We start from the raw sequence: 14,742 nt of genomic DNA on the forward strand, positions 1-14,742 counted from the left end.
GACTGTTTTATTTAGTTTTGACTTTGACTGTCAAATTTACTTCACTACGTGTTTCGCTTGTGCAAGCTGCCATGCTGTGGATTGGGGAACAGTTGTCTGTGTGTAGGTGTGTGTGTGTGTGTGTGTGCGTGTATGGGTCTGTTCCGGTGTGTTTGAGTGTGTACGCTTTCCATCGAGCAAACGAAGGGACAACGTTTGCAGTAAACATTTTCTCCACATTAAACACTTTGCCCTATGTTTCGATGCTGTGTGCGAGCGTTTATAATTGAATTTAGGACCGCTCATTTGCATAAGGTCCCACCCGTTTTGGGGTAGCCAGCAGCCGCTCAATCAGGATTAACGAAAACAATAACAATAACAGGAAACACCGTAATCTTCATAAGTCAAGCAATCGTTGAAATGAAGCAAACCCACAGAACAGAACAAATAAAAGCCAATTGATTAGTCAAAACAATTTTCAATCGGAATACTAAAATTCTGCTGAAGTGAGATTGAAACTTGATTATGTTTTTTTCTTGTTGTAGCACTCAACAAAATGTGTACCAGCATTGACAGTTTTAATGACATAAAAAATGACAAAATCTACCCAATAAGTGAAGGTAAGAAACATTTGTCATCAACCATACAAATTAACCAATCAGTCTATGTCTGCAAAGTCCAGCAAAAAGTCCATATCCCTTAATCCTAATTAAACAATCCATCACGTCGTAAGGGGTACGGGAAAGCTATGGGGGACAAAGCAGCCTAACAGGCTCATTAAGTAACACGTTGGCAGATGGCTACCGTTCAGTCAGTTCCATTTCATGAACTCGTAGCGACTTTGTCATGATTTCAACAAAATAATGCAAAGCCATTTGGGCAAACTGCTTCGATAGATGAGCATCATTAACGTTAGGACTACATGGGCGATTTAGGTGTACCGCTTCGCCTCCACACTCAGGAAGGATATGGGGGGGCTGGCTCATAACATCACTACCATCCCGCTGGTTTGATGAACGTTTGCTACAGATGATACTTATGCGTCATGGTAGTACGCGGCCAGGGAAGTTCCATTTTGCACGAGCAACCGCTAAGGCTACTACAATGTTGGGGCGCAACATGTTGAGTTCAGCATGACAATGCGTTATTAGCATACGCCCACGTTATTTTGTTCATTCAAACCACACAATGGGAGTCAGTGGTGGGGAAGAACAGGGAGAAAAAAACGTCAGTACACAAATCAAGCGCACGCAATGGGGACGTTGAATGGGGATTACGGTATAAAATTCTTACATTGTATTACACAAAAAATCAAATAGCTTAAATTTGGCCTTTAAAAACAAGTGAATGTATTGATTTTTATTTTATGATATGCAATAATCACAACTGTAAAATAAATGTGCGAAGTATCGTGTGAACAAAATTGCTTTGCCGTCAGGTACTAGGCGCCTCCATTTCTATGTTACAGGGATATTAACACGTTATCATATACCGTATTTTAGCGTTTATAACGACCGCACCGTTTACCGTTTAGGTAAAAAATGAACAAATTTAGATGAAGAGGATCGTTATCTCCTTAATCTAAATTTGGTCATTTTTGACCTGAACTGGGGTCGTTATACCCTACGAATTGACCGAGCCTCCGGACTGACGTAGGACTGACAATCCTGCTATGGTAACAAATAAGTCACTGAAACCCAAGCTCACTAGTGGAGTACAGACAGGCCTTGACCGACAGCAGTTGTTGTGCCAAAGAAGAAGAAGTCTGGTGCACAGGTATCCAAAAAGCAAAGTGTGTGACCAAGAAAATGCATGAGAAAATGCAGATCCCGAAAAATAGAATAAGGTTTGGAAGCTGAGGCAACAATTAATCTCAATGGTTCTTTAAATTTATGTTTCAAATAAATAAGAAGGAACCACTTGGAGCCAGGAGGTTGAAAACTAAAGCTCAAAAATACCAAAAGAATTAAAAAGAAAGGTAAACTAATGGCCTTTTATTACCATGCTAGAATGGTAACAAAATATAGATAATTTTTTTTTTGAATTTTATAAAAGTAAATGTAAAAACCCCTTTTCCAATTTTTTTTTATTGGTTCATCAGGGTTGTTGTTATACACGCTCCAATGTGGCACTTTTGGCACTATTGCAAATATTTTGTTTATTTTTTTAAACACTAGTAAACAAGTGTAGGACACCTTCAAAACCATTTAACATTCAAAGCATTAAGCGAAAGACTGTAAAAATCTATTCAGAAAATAAAATTTTAGGTGGATTTTTTTTATGTCTTATCTATATATTCTTCTTCTTTTTCTTATGGCTCCAACAACCGTTGTCGGTCAAGGCCTGCCTGCACCATTTGTGGGGCTGGCTTTCAATGACTTTTTGGATTACCCCCCACAGCAGGATAGTCAGTCCTACGTATGGCACGGTCTATTTGGGGCTTGAACCCATGACGGGCATGTTGTTTAGTCGTACGAGTTGACGACTGTACCATGAGACCGGCTGTCTATATATCATCCTACTATGATTATCAACCCTTAGTTGTGGACGTTTCCGTTACTTACTTGTTGTAAAGTACAATGTCCGGCAGCCAAATGTGTTCGGAAGGCACGTACAGCTCGGTGACACCACCGTACTCAGCGGGATCCCATTTGAATTTATGATCTTGCCATTCCTAATGAGTATGGAAGAGAAAGCGAAATGAGGTGTCAAAAATCGTAAACAAATGATAATATGAGAAGTTTATCAATGAATGAATAAAAAAAACAACTAACAATGCATACATGTTCAACGTAAATACAAAAAAAACTAACGCATCTTTCAGTCGCAATGTTAATTCACTGCACTGTCACGTTGTGTTGTCGTAGTTGTTATTCTTTTCCACACGGGAACTGAAACAAGTCGGAAGGTGTTACAAATGAATACTGTACGGACATGACGTTCGCTAGATGTGCTTTTGAGCGAGTGGATGGGCCGCAGCTTCACACTGTTTGTAACACACCTGCACTAGATGAACCATTAGCGTCAGGCACCGATGGAAACGGCCCTCGAAACCGAAATCACAACCGGTAGGAGATCTGGCCTGCTTGTCAAGTGCATATCAGGAAGATTTGTAGTATCCCTTGCTTTTTTGTTCTTGCTGTTTCTATCGTGTGCGTATGCAAGCTACAGGTCAGCTTGAAGTGGTGCGAACACTTTGACCAAATGTAGGATTCGTTTTAAGTTTTGGGCTGTGTCCGTGTTTTTTGTTCACTCTCCACAGCACTCTCCACCCGCTGTTAATGGTTCTCGGCATGTTTCTGACACCCGGAAAGGATGCTGAACGAAGGATTGAATGAGTGCAAAACAACAACAACAAAAAACCCACTACACTCCATGGTCGGAGGGAATTACGTGTCTATGTCGTTTCTGTCACCGTACCGAGTGTTACAGAAATGTATGTTCCATGCGTACCGCGATGCTTGTTTGCAAGCGCTTTATGCGTTGCCGCTACAACGGCTTTCGGACGTAATCTGCGTGCAATGTTTCTGACCCACCGGACCACCGGACCCTGGGACTGAGGCTATTTTTACCGTTCGTGTCGTTTTGCTTGCAACCAGCCGTACTTTCACTTGGTCACCTTGTGGTGCTGGCAGTTTCGCACAAATCGTGTAGAACGCAACGATAACGTGGGTACGGCAATGGCTGTGAAGCAGCAAAAAGGCTTTCCCGAGTGTATGTGTGTGTGTGTGTGTGTGTGTGTGTGTGTGTGTGTGTGTGATGATGTCAGCAAAAGAAACACTTCGGCCATTTTACCTTCGAAAGTGTACGTAAAGTGGATAGGTCCGAGCGTTTGTTTGTACAGGCCTTTTTAATTTGTTTAATGAACGTGATTACGGACCCAACCCCCGGTAGGGGCGTACTGAACTAGTGAGGGCAACCCATCAGTCGGGTACGGCTGTTCCGGGTGAACCGTTGGAGCTTGTTTCAGAAATCAAAAGGTGACAGACGGGTGGACGGTTGCACCCAAGCTAATGTAGCTAAAGTGGATATTCAGCGGTAAACCACTGTATGAGACTTGTTCTTCAGCTATGCTTGCTTACTCATATGAAGCCTTTACGGTGGATTAAAAATTTATAAATATGTTTTAAATTAAACTTTAAATAAAAAATACTGTCTTTAAAAGGAGATTGACTAAAAAAAAGGAAAAGCTTGTGAATTTGCATGGTGTGAGAATAAAGATAAACGAAGCAGTGTTGTGCTTGCTACTTACATGTTCGAGCCAAATGTTCGTCGTCAAGATTTGATCTTTCAAATTCTGCAAAGAAAAGAACAGGAATGAGAAACTCGTTAGAGAAATGCCAGCGCTGTTGTCAAGATTGTACCGCAAAAGAATAGCGCCAAATGTCGTTTGATGTACCCTGTACGGCAGATCAAGCGCTAAAGATAAAGCCCGTAATCGAGCCTCACAGTGCACGGGTGTAGTGTAGATCGGTTATGCTTCCCGGGAGCAATGAAATAAACGTCAACGCTGCTACTTGAATTGATCCATTTTGTGCCGGGCGGCAGCACCCACAACCATTGTCTGTGGTTTTATCTCGCAGCTTTGCTCAGAAATGCAGTAAATTTGATCCGAACACGCTGCCGAGGAAGGAGGTAAAAGAAACTGCAACTGTGCCGTGGCCACCGTGGTACCGTACGCTTGCCGAGCACGAAGGCCATCTAGCGAACCCGGTGACGGTTTGAAATTATATTTCCTCAATTTGATTGTAAAAGATAGCGGACAGCCCGAACCGACACCGGTGCACAGTGATGTGATGCACCTCTTGGATTACAAGATCCATCCAAATGGTTGTTGTTGTTGTTTTATTTTTTTACGAGGCTTTTTAGCATTCGCCTCTCGTAATTTAAAATTCAGAAATCGCTAATACTATTTGAGATACAAAAAAAAGAATAAATTAAAAGTTCAAGAAAAAGAAGAAAAAATTACAAGAGTTATTATGGTACTGGTGAAAGTTGAAAATGTTTGTTAATTCTAGTGCTTTTTTCATTTCAATTATGTTTTTATAAATATTTTTATCCATATTTGCTATACTTGTTTGTAGAGATTGGTTTCCTTTAAAAAATTCAAAAGTTTTTCAATTTCCTTGTAATTGTTGGAAAGTACAATATCCAAATGATCTCCAAGTCTGTGTTTCTGCCTTTCTGCGGAATATCCAAAACAATTAATTAAAATGTGTTCCACCGTTGTATCACACCCACAAAATGGGCAGATTAACGGTGATTCCTTTTTTAGTTTGTATGTATGTGTAAGTCGGGTGTGTCCAATTCTCAACCTTGTTACCACTCTTTGATCACTGTGATCTAGTGGATCGTTCCAAGGTGCCGTGGTTTGTTTTATTTTTTTAAGGTTGGTAATGGGTGATTTGTTCCAAATGTTTTGCCAGCTCTGATTTATTACCCCTTTCCACCACAAGGATGCATCGCTTCTAGAGATAGTTCCATCTACATGATCTTTGATCATCCTACCTTCATTCGCAAGACGGTCAGCTACTTCGTTTCCTGCGATTCCTTTATGCCCTGGTATCCAACAGAATTCGATTGACCTGTCTTTTGATAGTGATTCGATAGTTTGTATGTAGGGGTTTCGTAAGGATCCTTTCTCTAATGCCTTCAGAACACTAGCGCTATCTGTGAAAATAACGTTAGGTCTGTCATTTACGGTCGCTTCTTCAGTTGCTATCATAATAGCAATAGCCTCTGCTGAGAATATTGATGTGTTCTCCGGAAGCTTAATGCTACAGCGAGCATTTGGCGATGTTATGCCACAGCCCGCAGAACTGTTGTAGACCGAGCCATCAGTATAAATTTTGTTATATATTTTATATTTGTTGGCGATGAGCATTTGATAGTTTTGTACTATTTGTTGTTCGTGATTGCTTAGTTTTTGCAATGTCCAGTCGATCGTGGGGATTTTGTCGTACCAAGGTCTAGTCGAACAGCTTGTGAGTCTAGCTATGTTGGGCATGCTGTGACCTGTTAGTTGTTTTAACACCTTGTTGGCTCTATCTACAAAAGAATTTGCTTCGATTCCTTTTTCAATGAGTCTGCCAGCTAGGTTTACTATTTTAAGTACTACAACATGGTCGAGAGGTAATTGTCCACTTTCACAAAGTACTGCGGTGTTTGGGCTAGTGATAAAAGCACCTGTAATTTTTTTCAGAGCAGAGTGGTACATTGGGGCTAGCTTGCAGCCAAAGTTGGCATCGCCCATGGTAATGAATTCAATGCCGTACAATAATTTTGGAACAAACCAACTGTTAAAAATAGTGAGAAGTGTGCGTCTTGCCGATCTCTTATTTCCACAACCTAACATATGCAGAATATTTAATCTGCTTTTGATCATTTTTTTAACGTAGAGAAGGTGTTGTCGAAATTTTAACCTTGAGTCAATGATAACTCCTAAAATTTTGACTGCTCTTGCGTTTGGAATTATATCGTATTTAATTTTTATAGGTTTAAGTGTTCGTTTGTGTGATTTATTGCATATATGTAGAATTTTACTTTTTGTTGTTGATAGATCATGACCTGTCAAGCAGCACCAATGATGAAGTTTATTGAGTGCTTTTTGTAGTTTGGTTCTATTTTTTGTTTCAGATTTGTCCGAAGTAATTAGTATAATGTCATCAGCATAAATGAATGTGTCTATATTAGTAGGTATCGTTTGTAATAAAGACTCCATGCTTATTAGAAAAAGCGTAGGTGATAATATAGCACCTTGAGGGACACCGTTCTCCAAAACCTTGATGTTAGAGGTATATGATCCAATCAGTACTTTACAGGTCCGGTCTGTTAGGAAATTTTTTATAAAGCGCGGTAAACTTCCTCCAAATCCCCACTTCTTCAATTGCTCAAGGATCGCCGGACGCCAGGTACGATCGAAGGCCTTTGATAGGTCAACAACTGCACAATCAGTGTGATAATTTTTATTTTTAGCCTCAGTGAGAACGTTTTCTAAACAAGCAAAATAAGTCTCTGTACCACGGCCGATTCTGTAAGCGTGCTGTTTGTCACTTAACAGATTTCTGCTCTCTAGCTCCTGAATTAGTCGTCGATTGACTAAACGTTCCAGGACTTTACTCATACAACACAGCAAAGAGATTGGTCGATAACTGTCTACACTTAAGCTGTCTTTTTCTGCCTTTGGAATTGGGACGATCAGACTAGTTTTCCAATTATTTGGAATTTCACCTGTCCTCCATATGTTGTTATATATTTCTAGAAGGCAGTGTAATGCACGCTCAGGAAGCTGCTTGAGGAGTGGATAGCCGATATCGTCTATACCCGCAGAGTTTCCTCTACATTTTCTCAAAGCCCAGATTAGTTCTTCTGTGGAAAATGGTTTGTTATACGATTGATTATTTGTATCAACAAATGATATGGATGATATAGTTTTAGATTTGTGGCGTTGAATGAAGGTAGCTGAGTATTTAGAAGTTGCAGATGCCTCATAGAAATGTTGTGCAAAATGTTCTGCAATGCAGGATGGAGAAGTGATTGGTTCGTTGTTGTTCAACAGTGTTGGAAATGAGAACTGACTATTTCCTGTCAAATTTTTCACCATACTCCAAACTTCTTTGCATGAAAGAGATGGGTCAATGCTTGTGACGAATTTTTCCCAACTTACTTTTTTTGCTTTTTCTATTTCATTTTTGGCTATCTGGTTTGCTTCTTGGTACTTCAAAGCTAGGTATGAAGTATTCGGGTTGTTACTGATAGTGCTGGCTTTCCTCAATTTCCGTAGAGCTTTTCTTCGTGCTGTTATTGCTTTTTCAACCGAGTCATTCCACCATGGTACCGACTTTTTGGGAATTTTGCCTGACGTTCGTGGGATGCTTAGTTCTGCTGCCATAAGAATAATACTGCAAAAACTATCAACCGAAAGCAGTGTTGACCCATCAATAGCCCTGTCGATAAGGAAACGATAACTAGACCAATCAGCCTCATTATATTTCCAACGTGGTCGCAACTTTGGCCGCGTATCCCCATGCTTATCAAAAATGAGGATGGGGAAGTGATCACTACCGTGCAAATCCTCCTCTACTACCAAGCTGAATTGTTCAGTGGAACAAGACGACACAACGCAATGATCAATGCATGATCCTGTGCCGTCGCTTGGAGATATGCGAGTGGGTGACGAGTTTTTTATTACTTGTAAATTGTTCAGGTCAAAAAGGTTATGGAGAATTTTTCCTCTAGTGTTAGTTCGTGTATTACTCCAATACGTGTTAGAAGCATTTAAATCGCCTACAAGTAGTATTGGGCCATTTATTTGGTTAAGAGTTTGTGTTAAGTATAAAGAAAGTTCGTTTGTGGGGTGCATTTTATTAGGGAAGTATGCAGAAACTATGGTAATATCAAATGGTACTTTTGTAGAGATAGCTATTAGTGGAAGGTCGGATGAGATGTTAAGCTGTGTGTGCGAAATGTTCTTTCTAACACCTAGACACACGCTGTGTTGAAGTGTTGGTTTGTTATGAAATCTCCACGTGTAATTGTTCAGTGGATTATGGTGTAGAGTATTAGGCATATGGTTTGTTTCTTGAAGAGCGATGAAAGAGGGATTATGTTTGTTGATTAATATTTTAAGTTCGTCAATATTTTTGTTCATGCCTCTGATATTCCAAGAAATAATATATGGAGAAATATCTATATTATTATTTTTTGAATCGAATTGAAAGTCATATGAAGAAATAGCAAATCATTATTATCAAAGGCTGATCAGATATAAATTTCAAATTAGTCCGTTTTGCGATTTTTCGGGCGTCTAGTTGTTTTCGGTTTAACAAATTCAGAGCTGTTTTCGTCCGTATTCGGTATAGATTTATCGCTGTGTTGTTCGTCTGTGGATGAGTATGAGTCAACTTTGCGTTTTTGTATCGGTTTATCGTAGGCATTGTCTCCGTTATCAGTATCTATCTGCGTGTTAAGGTTGCTTGCAAGGTTTACGATGTGTGCGTGGGATCGCGTCGGTGCAGTATTTTCGTTATCTGAGCTGTCGATGGGTTCGGATGTAGTGTTAGTATTAGTTTTTGGTTTGATTGTTTGCAGATACATGTGTTTGAGCTTGTCATTATCTTTTTGCAGTTTGTCATTAGCTTTCAAAAAGATGTCCATTTTTTCTTCGAGTTGGGCTACTTTTTTTTTCAAATCCGCTATAATTTGATCTTTCACAGATTCTTGTTGTGCGTTTTGTATTCTCTCGTTTACCGAATGGGCTCTTTTGTTTTCAAAGACGGATTTGGCCTCTGTATAAGAGATGCTGTTGTCGATTTTAATTTTGATTATCATTTGTTCGTCTATGTACGTTGGGCAGGATCTACTAAGTGAAACATGGCTACCCGAACAGTTTTTGCATTTGATGGGAGAAGAGCAGACTCCGTGTTCTTTTTCACCGCAATTTGCGCAACAAGTTTCATGATTGCATCTATTTTTAGTGTGGCCTATGATGAGACATTGTGTACAAATCATTGGTCGAGGATAATATGTTCGGGTTTTTACAACCAAACATCCTACCCGTATTTCATGTGGGACTTGAACAGCGTCTATTTTTAAAAGGAAAGAGTTAGTTGGTTTAATTTCACCATTTTCCTTACGCAAAAAACGCTTCACTGACACTACTTTTTGTTCCTTCATTTCAGATAGGATATCATCGTCTGAAAGACCTTCTAAGCTGTTACATACGATAACGCACTGAACACTGTTTAAGTATGGGTGCGCTATAATATTGACACTGGTACCGTCGATGAGTTTTGTTAAGCTTTGAAGCTTTTCAAATTGAGCTCGGCTTCTGGTCTTCACCAGATATTTCGAACCTTTGTCGATTGGCTTGCAGGGTTCAATATTCCCGGCGTGGTTGGTTAGACTTTTTTCAATTATGAATGGATTTTTCGGTAAAACAGACTTCTCGTTGGGACTCAGAACAAGGTATAATAATTCTCCCAGTCTATCTTCTCCATCCATCCATATAGGTGCTTGTCTACCTCTAATATTCGGTGGAGTTGTGGGATATTCCCCCCAGGCAGTGCCTGGTCCTCCCATGGTGTTAAATCGTTTGAAAAATTAGATAAAGTGTTTCTACTTACAATATCAATTAGAAAGAGAAAAAAAAACCTGTTTCAGCACTTGCTTGTGCGCGCCACGAGAGGCAGCGCTGTTTAAGCGAGAGAAATTCTATACTCTTCAATCTTCCAGTTTCCAGGTGAGTGTCTCTTTCTCTCACCCAAAAAAAAAAACAGCAACGGAGGTCGTTGCTTCAAACTAACGATAGCTGATAACACTGTGTATTGCCCTCAGTAGAGTCTCTCGTAAACACGTCCGATCGGCTCCGAGTATCGCACAGAACTGCCATCCAAATGGTGGGGTTTTCCTTTGCTCTCTCTCTCTTTCTCTGTCTCGTCCTATCACTTCGTATCTACGATAGAATTTCATTTCCCGTTGCCTCTACGGTACAGTGGCAGGGAGTGTACAACTGGAGTGGAACAACCCCGGAGCCCATATCTGTTTATCCCATCATGGTTTGCCCGATCGAAAGCACTCGGGCATTAGAAAAGTCTTCGGCTGCATGGATGCAGTTATTTTCACTGCTCGTTATTTCAAAGCCCGTGCCATGATCCGTGTCCCGCGCACCCACCGCACCGTGTTGTTCGTGTGCATGCTTCGAGTGTGCATGCATGCATAATGGCGGTGGCGGTGATTTCCCGTCGTTGACGTTGTAGCGTGCACGGGGCGGGACGCGGTGTGGTAATCGGACAACAAGAATTTACTTATGCATCAGCGGTTCTGGAGCAATTTCCCTCTCGTCTAACCGCCAGACCCTCGCTATCCTCCAAACGCACGAAAGAGTTTGATGCGGTGGAAGGATAGCGTACCCGTGCTTGGCTACGATACGTGTTTGTGTGTGTGTGTGGGGAAGTGTATGGATGCTGGTAGGTTCTGTACAGCCACAGAGATCGTTCCCATCAGGCTGGAGCCAGGCAATGGAGAGTGCTCGATGCCGTGTGCTTGTGAAAGCAACCGGTAGGTACGGTCGGGATCCGAAACAGGGAACGCAGATGCAGCGGGGACGATATTATCTTTAGTTAAAAACCGTGCTCGAGACACTCGTCGCAGGGATAAGCGATGCCGGAGGATGGTTGATTTAAATTAAATTTGAGATTTTCTCCCTCAATGGAGATCCAGCGATGCAAGCGAGGCTCTGACCGGTCTTGTACGTATGAGTGTGAGTGCTTGAACGATGCACATGGAAGGAAGAGTACGGGAAAAGTGTCAGAAAAAAGAGGCGAAAGAAAACATTCCCGGCGTTTGGTGCAAACACCGCCCGGATGATGCAAATCAGGGAATCTGTTTCATTTCCGAATGGCGTTGGTGGCGCATAATGCATGGAACCGCAGCGGATGATGAATGTCTTTATCCTTGCTTAAACAGCGCCACATGCCCATATCTTCGCCTGCCCGGCTTAGCATGCATAATGTGTGGTTGCAATAAGCGCAGACAATCAAGTAGAGTGTGAGTTTGAAACGTGGCTCGCAGGTTCATTTGAAATTTTCCACAGCAAACAAACTATTTGCAAAAACAAATAACAATCTGCTATAGTGTACGAGGGGGTAATTTGGACGATCGTCTGAATAAGCTAACATCAACGATACTTGCAATGTTTAGCGCATGCGCATCAAGTTTATGTGCAAAAAGATCAACGGTCAGGATCTATGATTATTAAATTAGAGCAAGATTTTAGTTTGAAAAAAAGGATAGAAGTTCGAAAATTGTTTGGAATAGTTTTACATTATCAATTTTAAAAGGTAAATTGAATCGATGGCAATTGATACTTGATTTGCAGTGAAATGTATTGATTTAAATATACTGAAAAGATTAGCTTATGAAGTTGATATCTAACTGATACACCAATGTTGTGAGATGCGAACAAATAACAGTTTCCCCGCGTTAACATCACCGACTACGCCCAGACACCACCGACGGTTGTGTTAATGCACCCGTTCCCCCTACCGAAAGCTACTTACCAGATCGATCAGCTGTGACAGCCGTAAGCCCAGCTTTACCAGCACCGTATCGGTGTTGTTGCTGACGGGCCGTATCAGTCGATTGTAATTACTCAGCAGATCGTCGTACAGCCGTTTAGCGTCCGGGTTGGCCCACACACTGCCGATCACCATGCACAGCAGCACGATGCCGAGCGTCATCCACCGGTCGGCAAAGGAGCGCCGGAAGCTGGGCAATCGTCCCATCGTTCTTTTGTTGTGTTTTTCTTTTCCCTTCAGCGCACACACGCACTCACACCACGCACACACGTTCCCACTGCGAGCGTTACTTTTTACGAGCGTGGAAAACACTGATTGTAAGCACTCACGTGTCCCTCAGTGCTTTGTGGATTAGTGATGCCCCACTCCTTCTACCAGGGTATCGGCGGGACTGCAAACGGACGGTACCCGGCAATACAGTGGCACTGGTCGGGACTAGACACAACGTACCGTGTTACGCACCCGCTGCTCGCGAGCACCGATGAACAACCGGCTGGGCAGTACTGGTAGCATGGCTTTGCGGAGGAATCACTTGCTGCCTGTCGGAACGTTGTTTCCTTGCCGTCGGTTCATCTGTCAGACTGGTTAAAAGGCGTGCACACACTCACTCACAGACACATACTCACACACACACGATGCGACTGTTTGACAGCTCGTGGCAGGCGAAGAAACAAACACAGTATGGCCAACTACGATTGCTGGATGCTGTGCGATAACCACACTACACACACGCACGCACACACACAGTCGTACGCACAGTTGCAAATCAGCTGAATGTTTCGAATAGTGCGTGCCGGACACACGCTCGGCCAGCTCGATTGGCCCCGCCAATGCACCAGATATGGCCAGTTCGGTGGTAAAATAGGGCCCCTCGAAAAATTCGGACCGCACGGCCACGTCCGCAGACGTTTTCTTCGTTCGGCAATTGACGTTTTGCTCTCCGAGTCGCCCGCTAGAGGCGCACCAGTCGGCCCGTCGTTTGCGCGTCGTTGTGGCTTCGGTGTTGTGTGAGCGCAAAAACAGCCACCGTGCCGTGGAAAACGCTGCTCCCACCGCCCTTTGCGAAAAGACACACACACACAGACACACGTTGGGGTTTGCGCGCGCTCTCACCATTTTCTCGCCTCTTTCAGCGCGCTACGGATGGCTGTTGCTGCTGCCTAGGGATGCTGTGCTCAGTGTACGAAGCAAGAGAAAAAGAGTGAATGCGAGAGATAGAGAGTGAGAGAGGAAATTTGTGTTTTGTTTTCCATCCCTGTGCAGTGACTCTCTCTCTCGCTCTCTGTGCTCGTCTACGGGAGTGCGCATGAGCTAATCGAGCTTTTCCAACGAAGCATCACCGAAACAGGTTTGACAGGAACGAAGGCGACAGTGACTTTGCTCACACTCACGCCAAGCACATTGGGGCTGTGGCTGCGAGTGGAGTTCTTTCCCACCCGGTGAGTTTTTTCCCTGCTCACTGCAGCCTCATCTTTTCTCACCGTTCACGTACGTCGTCGTTGTTTTTTCCTCTTTTTTCTTTCTCTTCGTTGCAAAAACAAAATAGCGGTCCTTTAGCGTGGTGTGTGTAATCGTTACTGGCGGTACTGGGGCGGGATATGGCTGGATTAGCCTACGGGGACCGAAACGGTTTGCTGCGATGACGTTGGTATGTGCGAGCAATTCTTGGAAGGGAGCTATTTTTTTTTGTTGGCTCCTTTCTGCAGCATCCTCTCTTCGTTCTTTCTGCCGTGTAAAATATGCCACAGCATCACGGACAAACTGGTGGTAAGCCACCCATCCCAACCATATCGTTCCGCTGCTGCATTGCTTTCCACCCACGGGCGGACTATTTCGAGCTGCTGCTTTGCCACGTGTTTCGTGCCCTTTTCGGCCAGCTACGCTCGGGCGTTGTACGGGCGTATACTGTAGTTCGAGTACGAGGCAGAACGATGCAGAAAGAGCGAAGGAGAGCAGCTGAACGAGCGAGCGGGGCATGAGTTTTGCCTTTTTCATATCGAGCTTCGAGCGCGCGCGTCACCGTCAGTTAATTTATTGTCGGTGGAATAGAAATGCTAGAAAATGTCGTACAGTAGAAACACACCAACAAAAAAAAAGCCCACACATACAAACCGGGGGACGGTTTTGCTCAATCGGATTGGGCTGAAAGGGAGCGCCGAATGATGGAAACGAATGGCAATGGAAGCAGGGTTCTTTGGTCAAGCTTGCCGGCGTCATGAAATGAAGTCAGTGAACGGCGGCCCCATACACCGTGCATGGATATGGGACTGCTCGGTACCGGTGGCCGGTCGGAAATGAGTGCAGCCACCATGCGAGTGTTACATAATACTGGCAAAATGACTTCCGGCGGGTGACGTGTTTACCGATACGGAAGAACGGGGAACGGGGTGGGTGCGAAGGTTGAAGAAGCAGCACAACCCGGAAACGGTTCTTGGGTTTTGGTTGTTTTTCTCAACGGTGACGGTTTCTGGTCTTCTTTTGCCCAAGCACAATCAAATGCACAATTACCTTCGCATGTCGGGCTGCAGTGATGCTTGACTTATAAATTGCGACCCGGATGTTACACTTGCTTCACTGCTAGCCGGAACGGTTTCCGGTGGGGCGGTATACTTTCTTGCGGGATTGTGATTCCGCCTTCCCAATAATGTGTCCCACAAACAGGGTACGCTTTTACTGCGTCGTCTTG

At 43.1% G+C, this 14,742-nt stretch overlaps 1 protein-coding gene across 1 annotated transcript in view; it reads right to left on the reverse strand.

Moving 5' to 3' along the window:
- LOC1272988 (acetylcholine receptor subunit alpha-like 2) overlaps positions 1–13,838 on the reverse strand; it is a 54,141-nt gene extending 40,303 nt beyond the window's left edge. The window contains exons 1-3 of the mRNA XM_311921.4: positions 12,039–13,838; positions 4,232–4,276; positions 2,544–2,653 (exon numbers count right to left, since the gene is read on the reverse strand). Coding sequence (XP_311921.3) covers positions 2,544–2,653; positions 4,232–4,276; positions 12,039–12,263 — 380 coding nt within the window. The 5' untranslated portion in view covers positions 12,264–13,838. The remainder of the gene's footprint in view (positions 1–2,543; positions 2,654–4,231; positions 4,277–12,038) is intronic.
- Between the last annotated feature and the right edge of the window lie 904 nt (positions 13,839–14,742).

The sequence above is a fragment of the Anopheles gambiae genome, chromosome 2 (genome assembly GCF_943734735.2).
Source record: "Anopheles gambiae chromosome 2, idAnoGambNW_F1_1, whole genome shotgun sequence".
Lineage (NCBI taxonomy): Eukaryota > Metazoa > Arthropoda > Insecta > Diptera > Culicidae > Anopheles > Anopheles gambiae.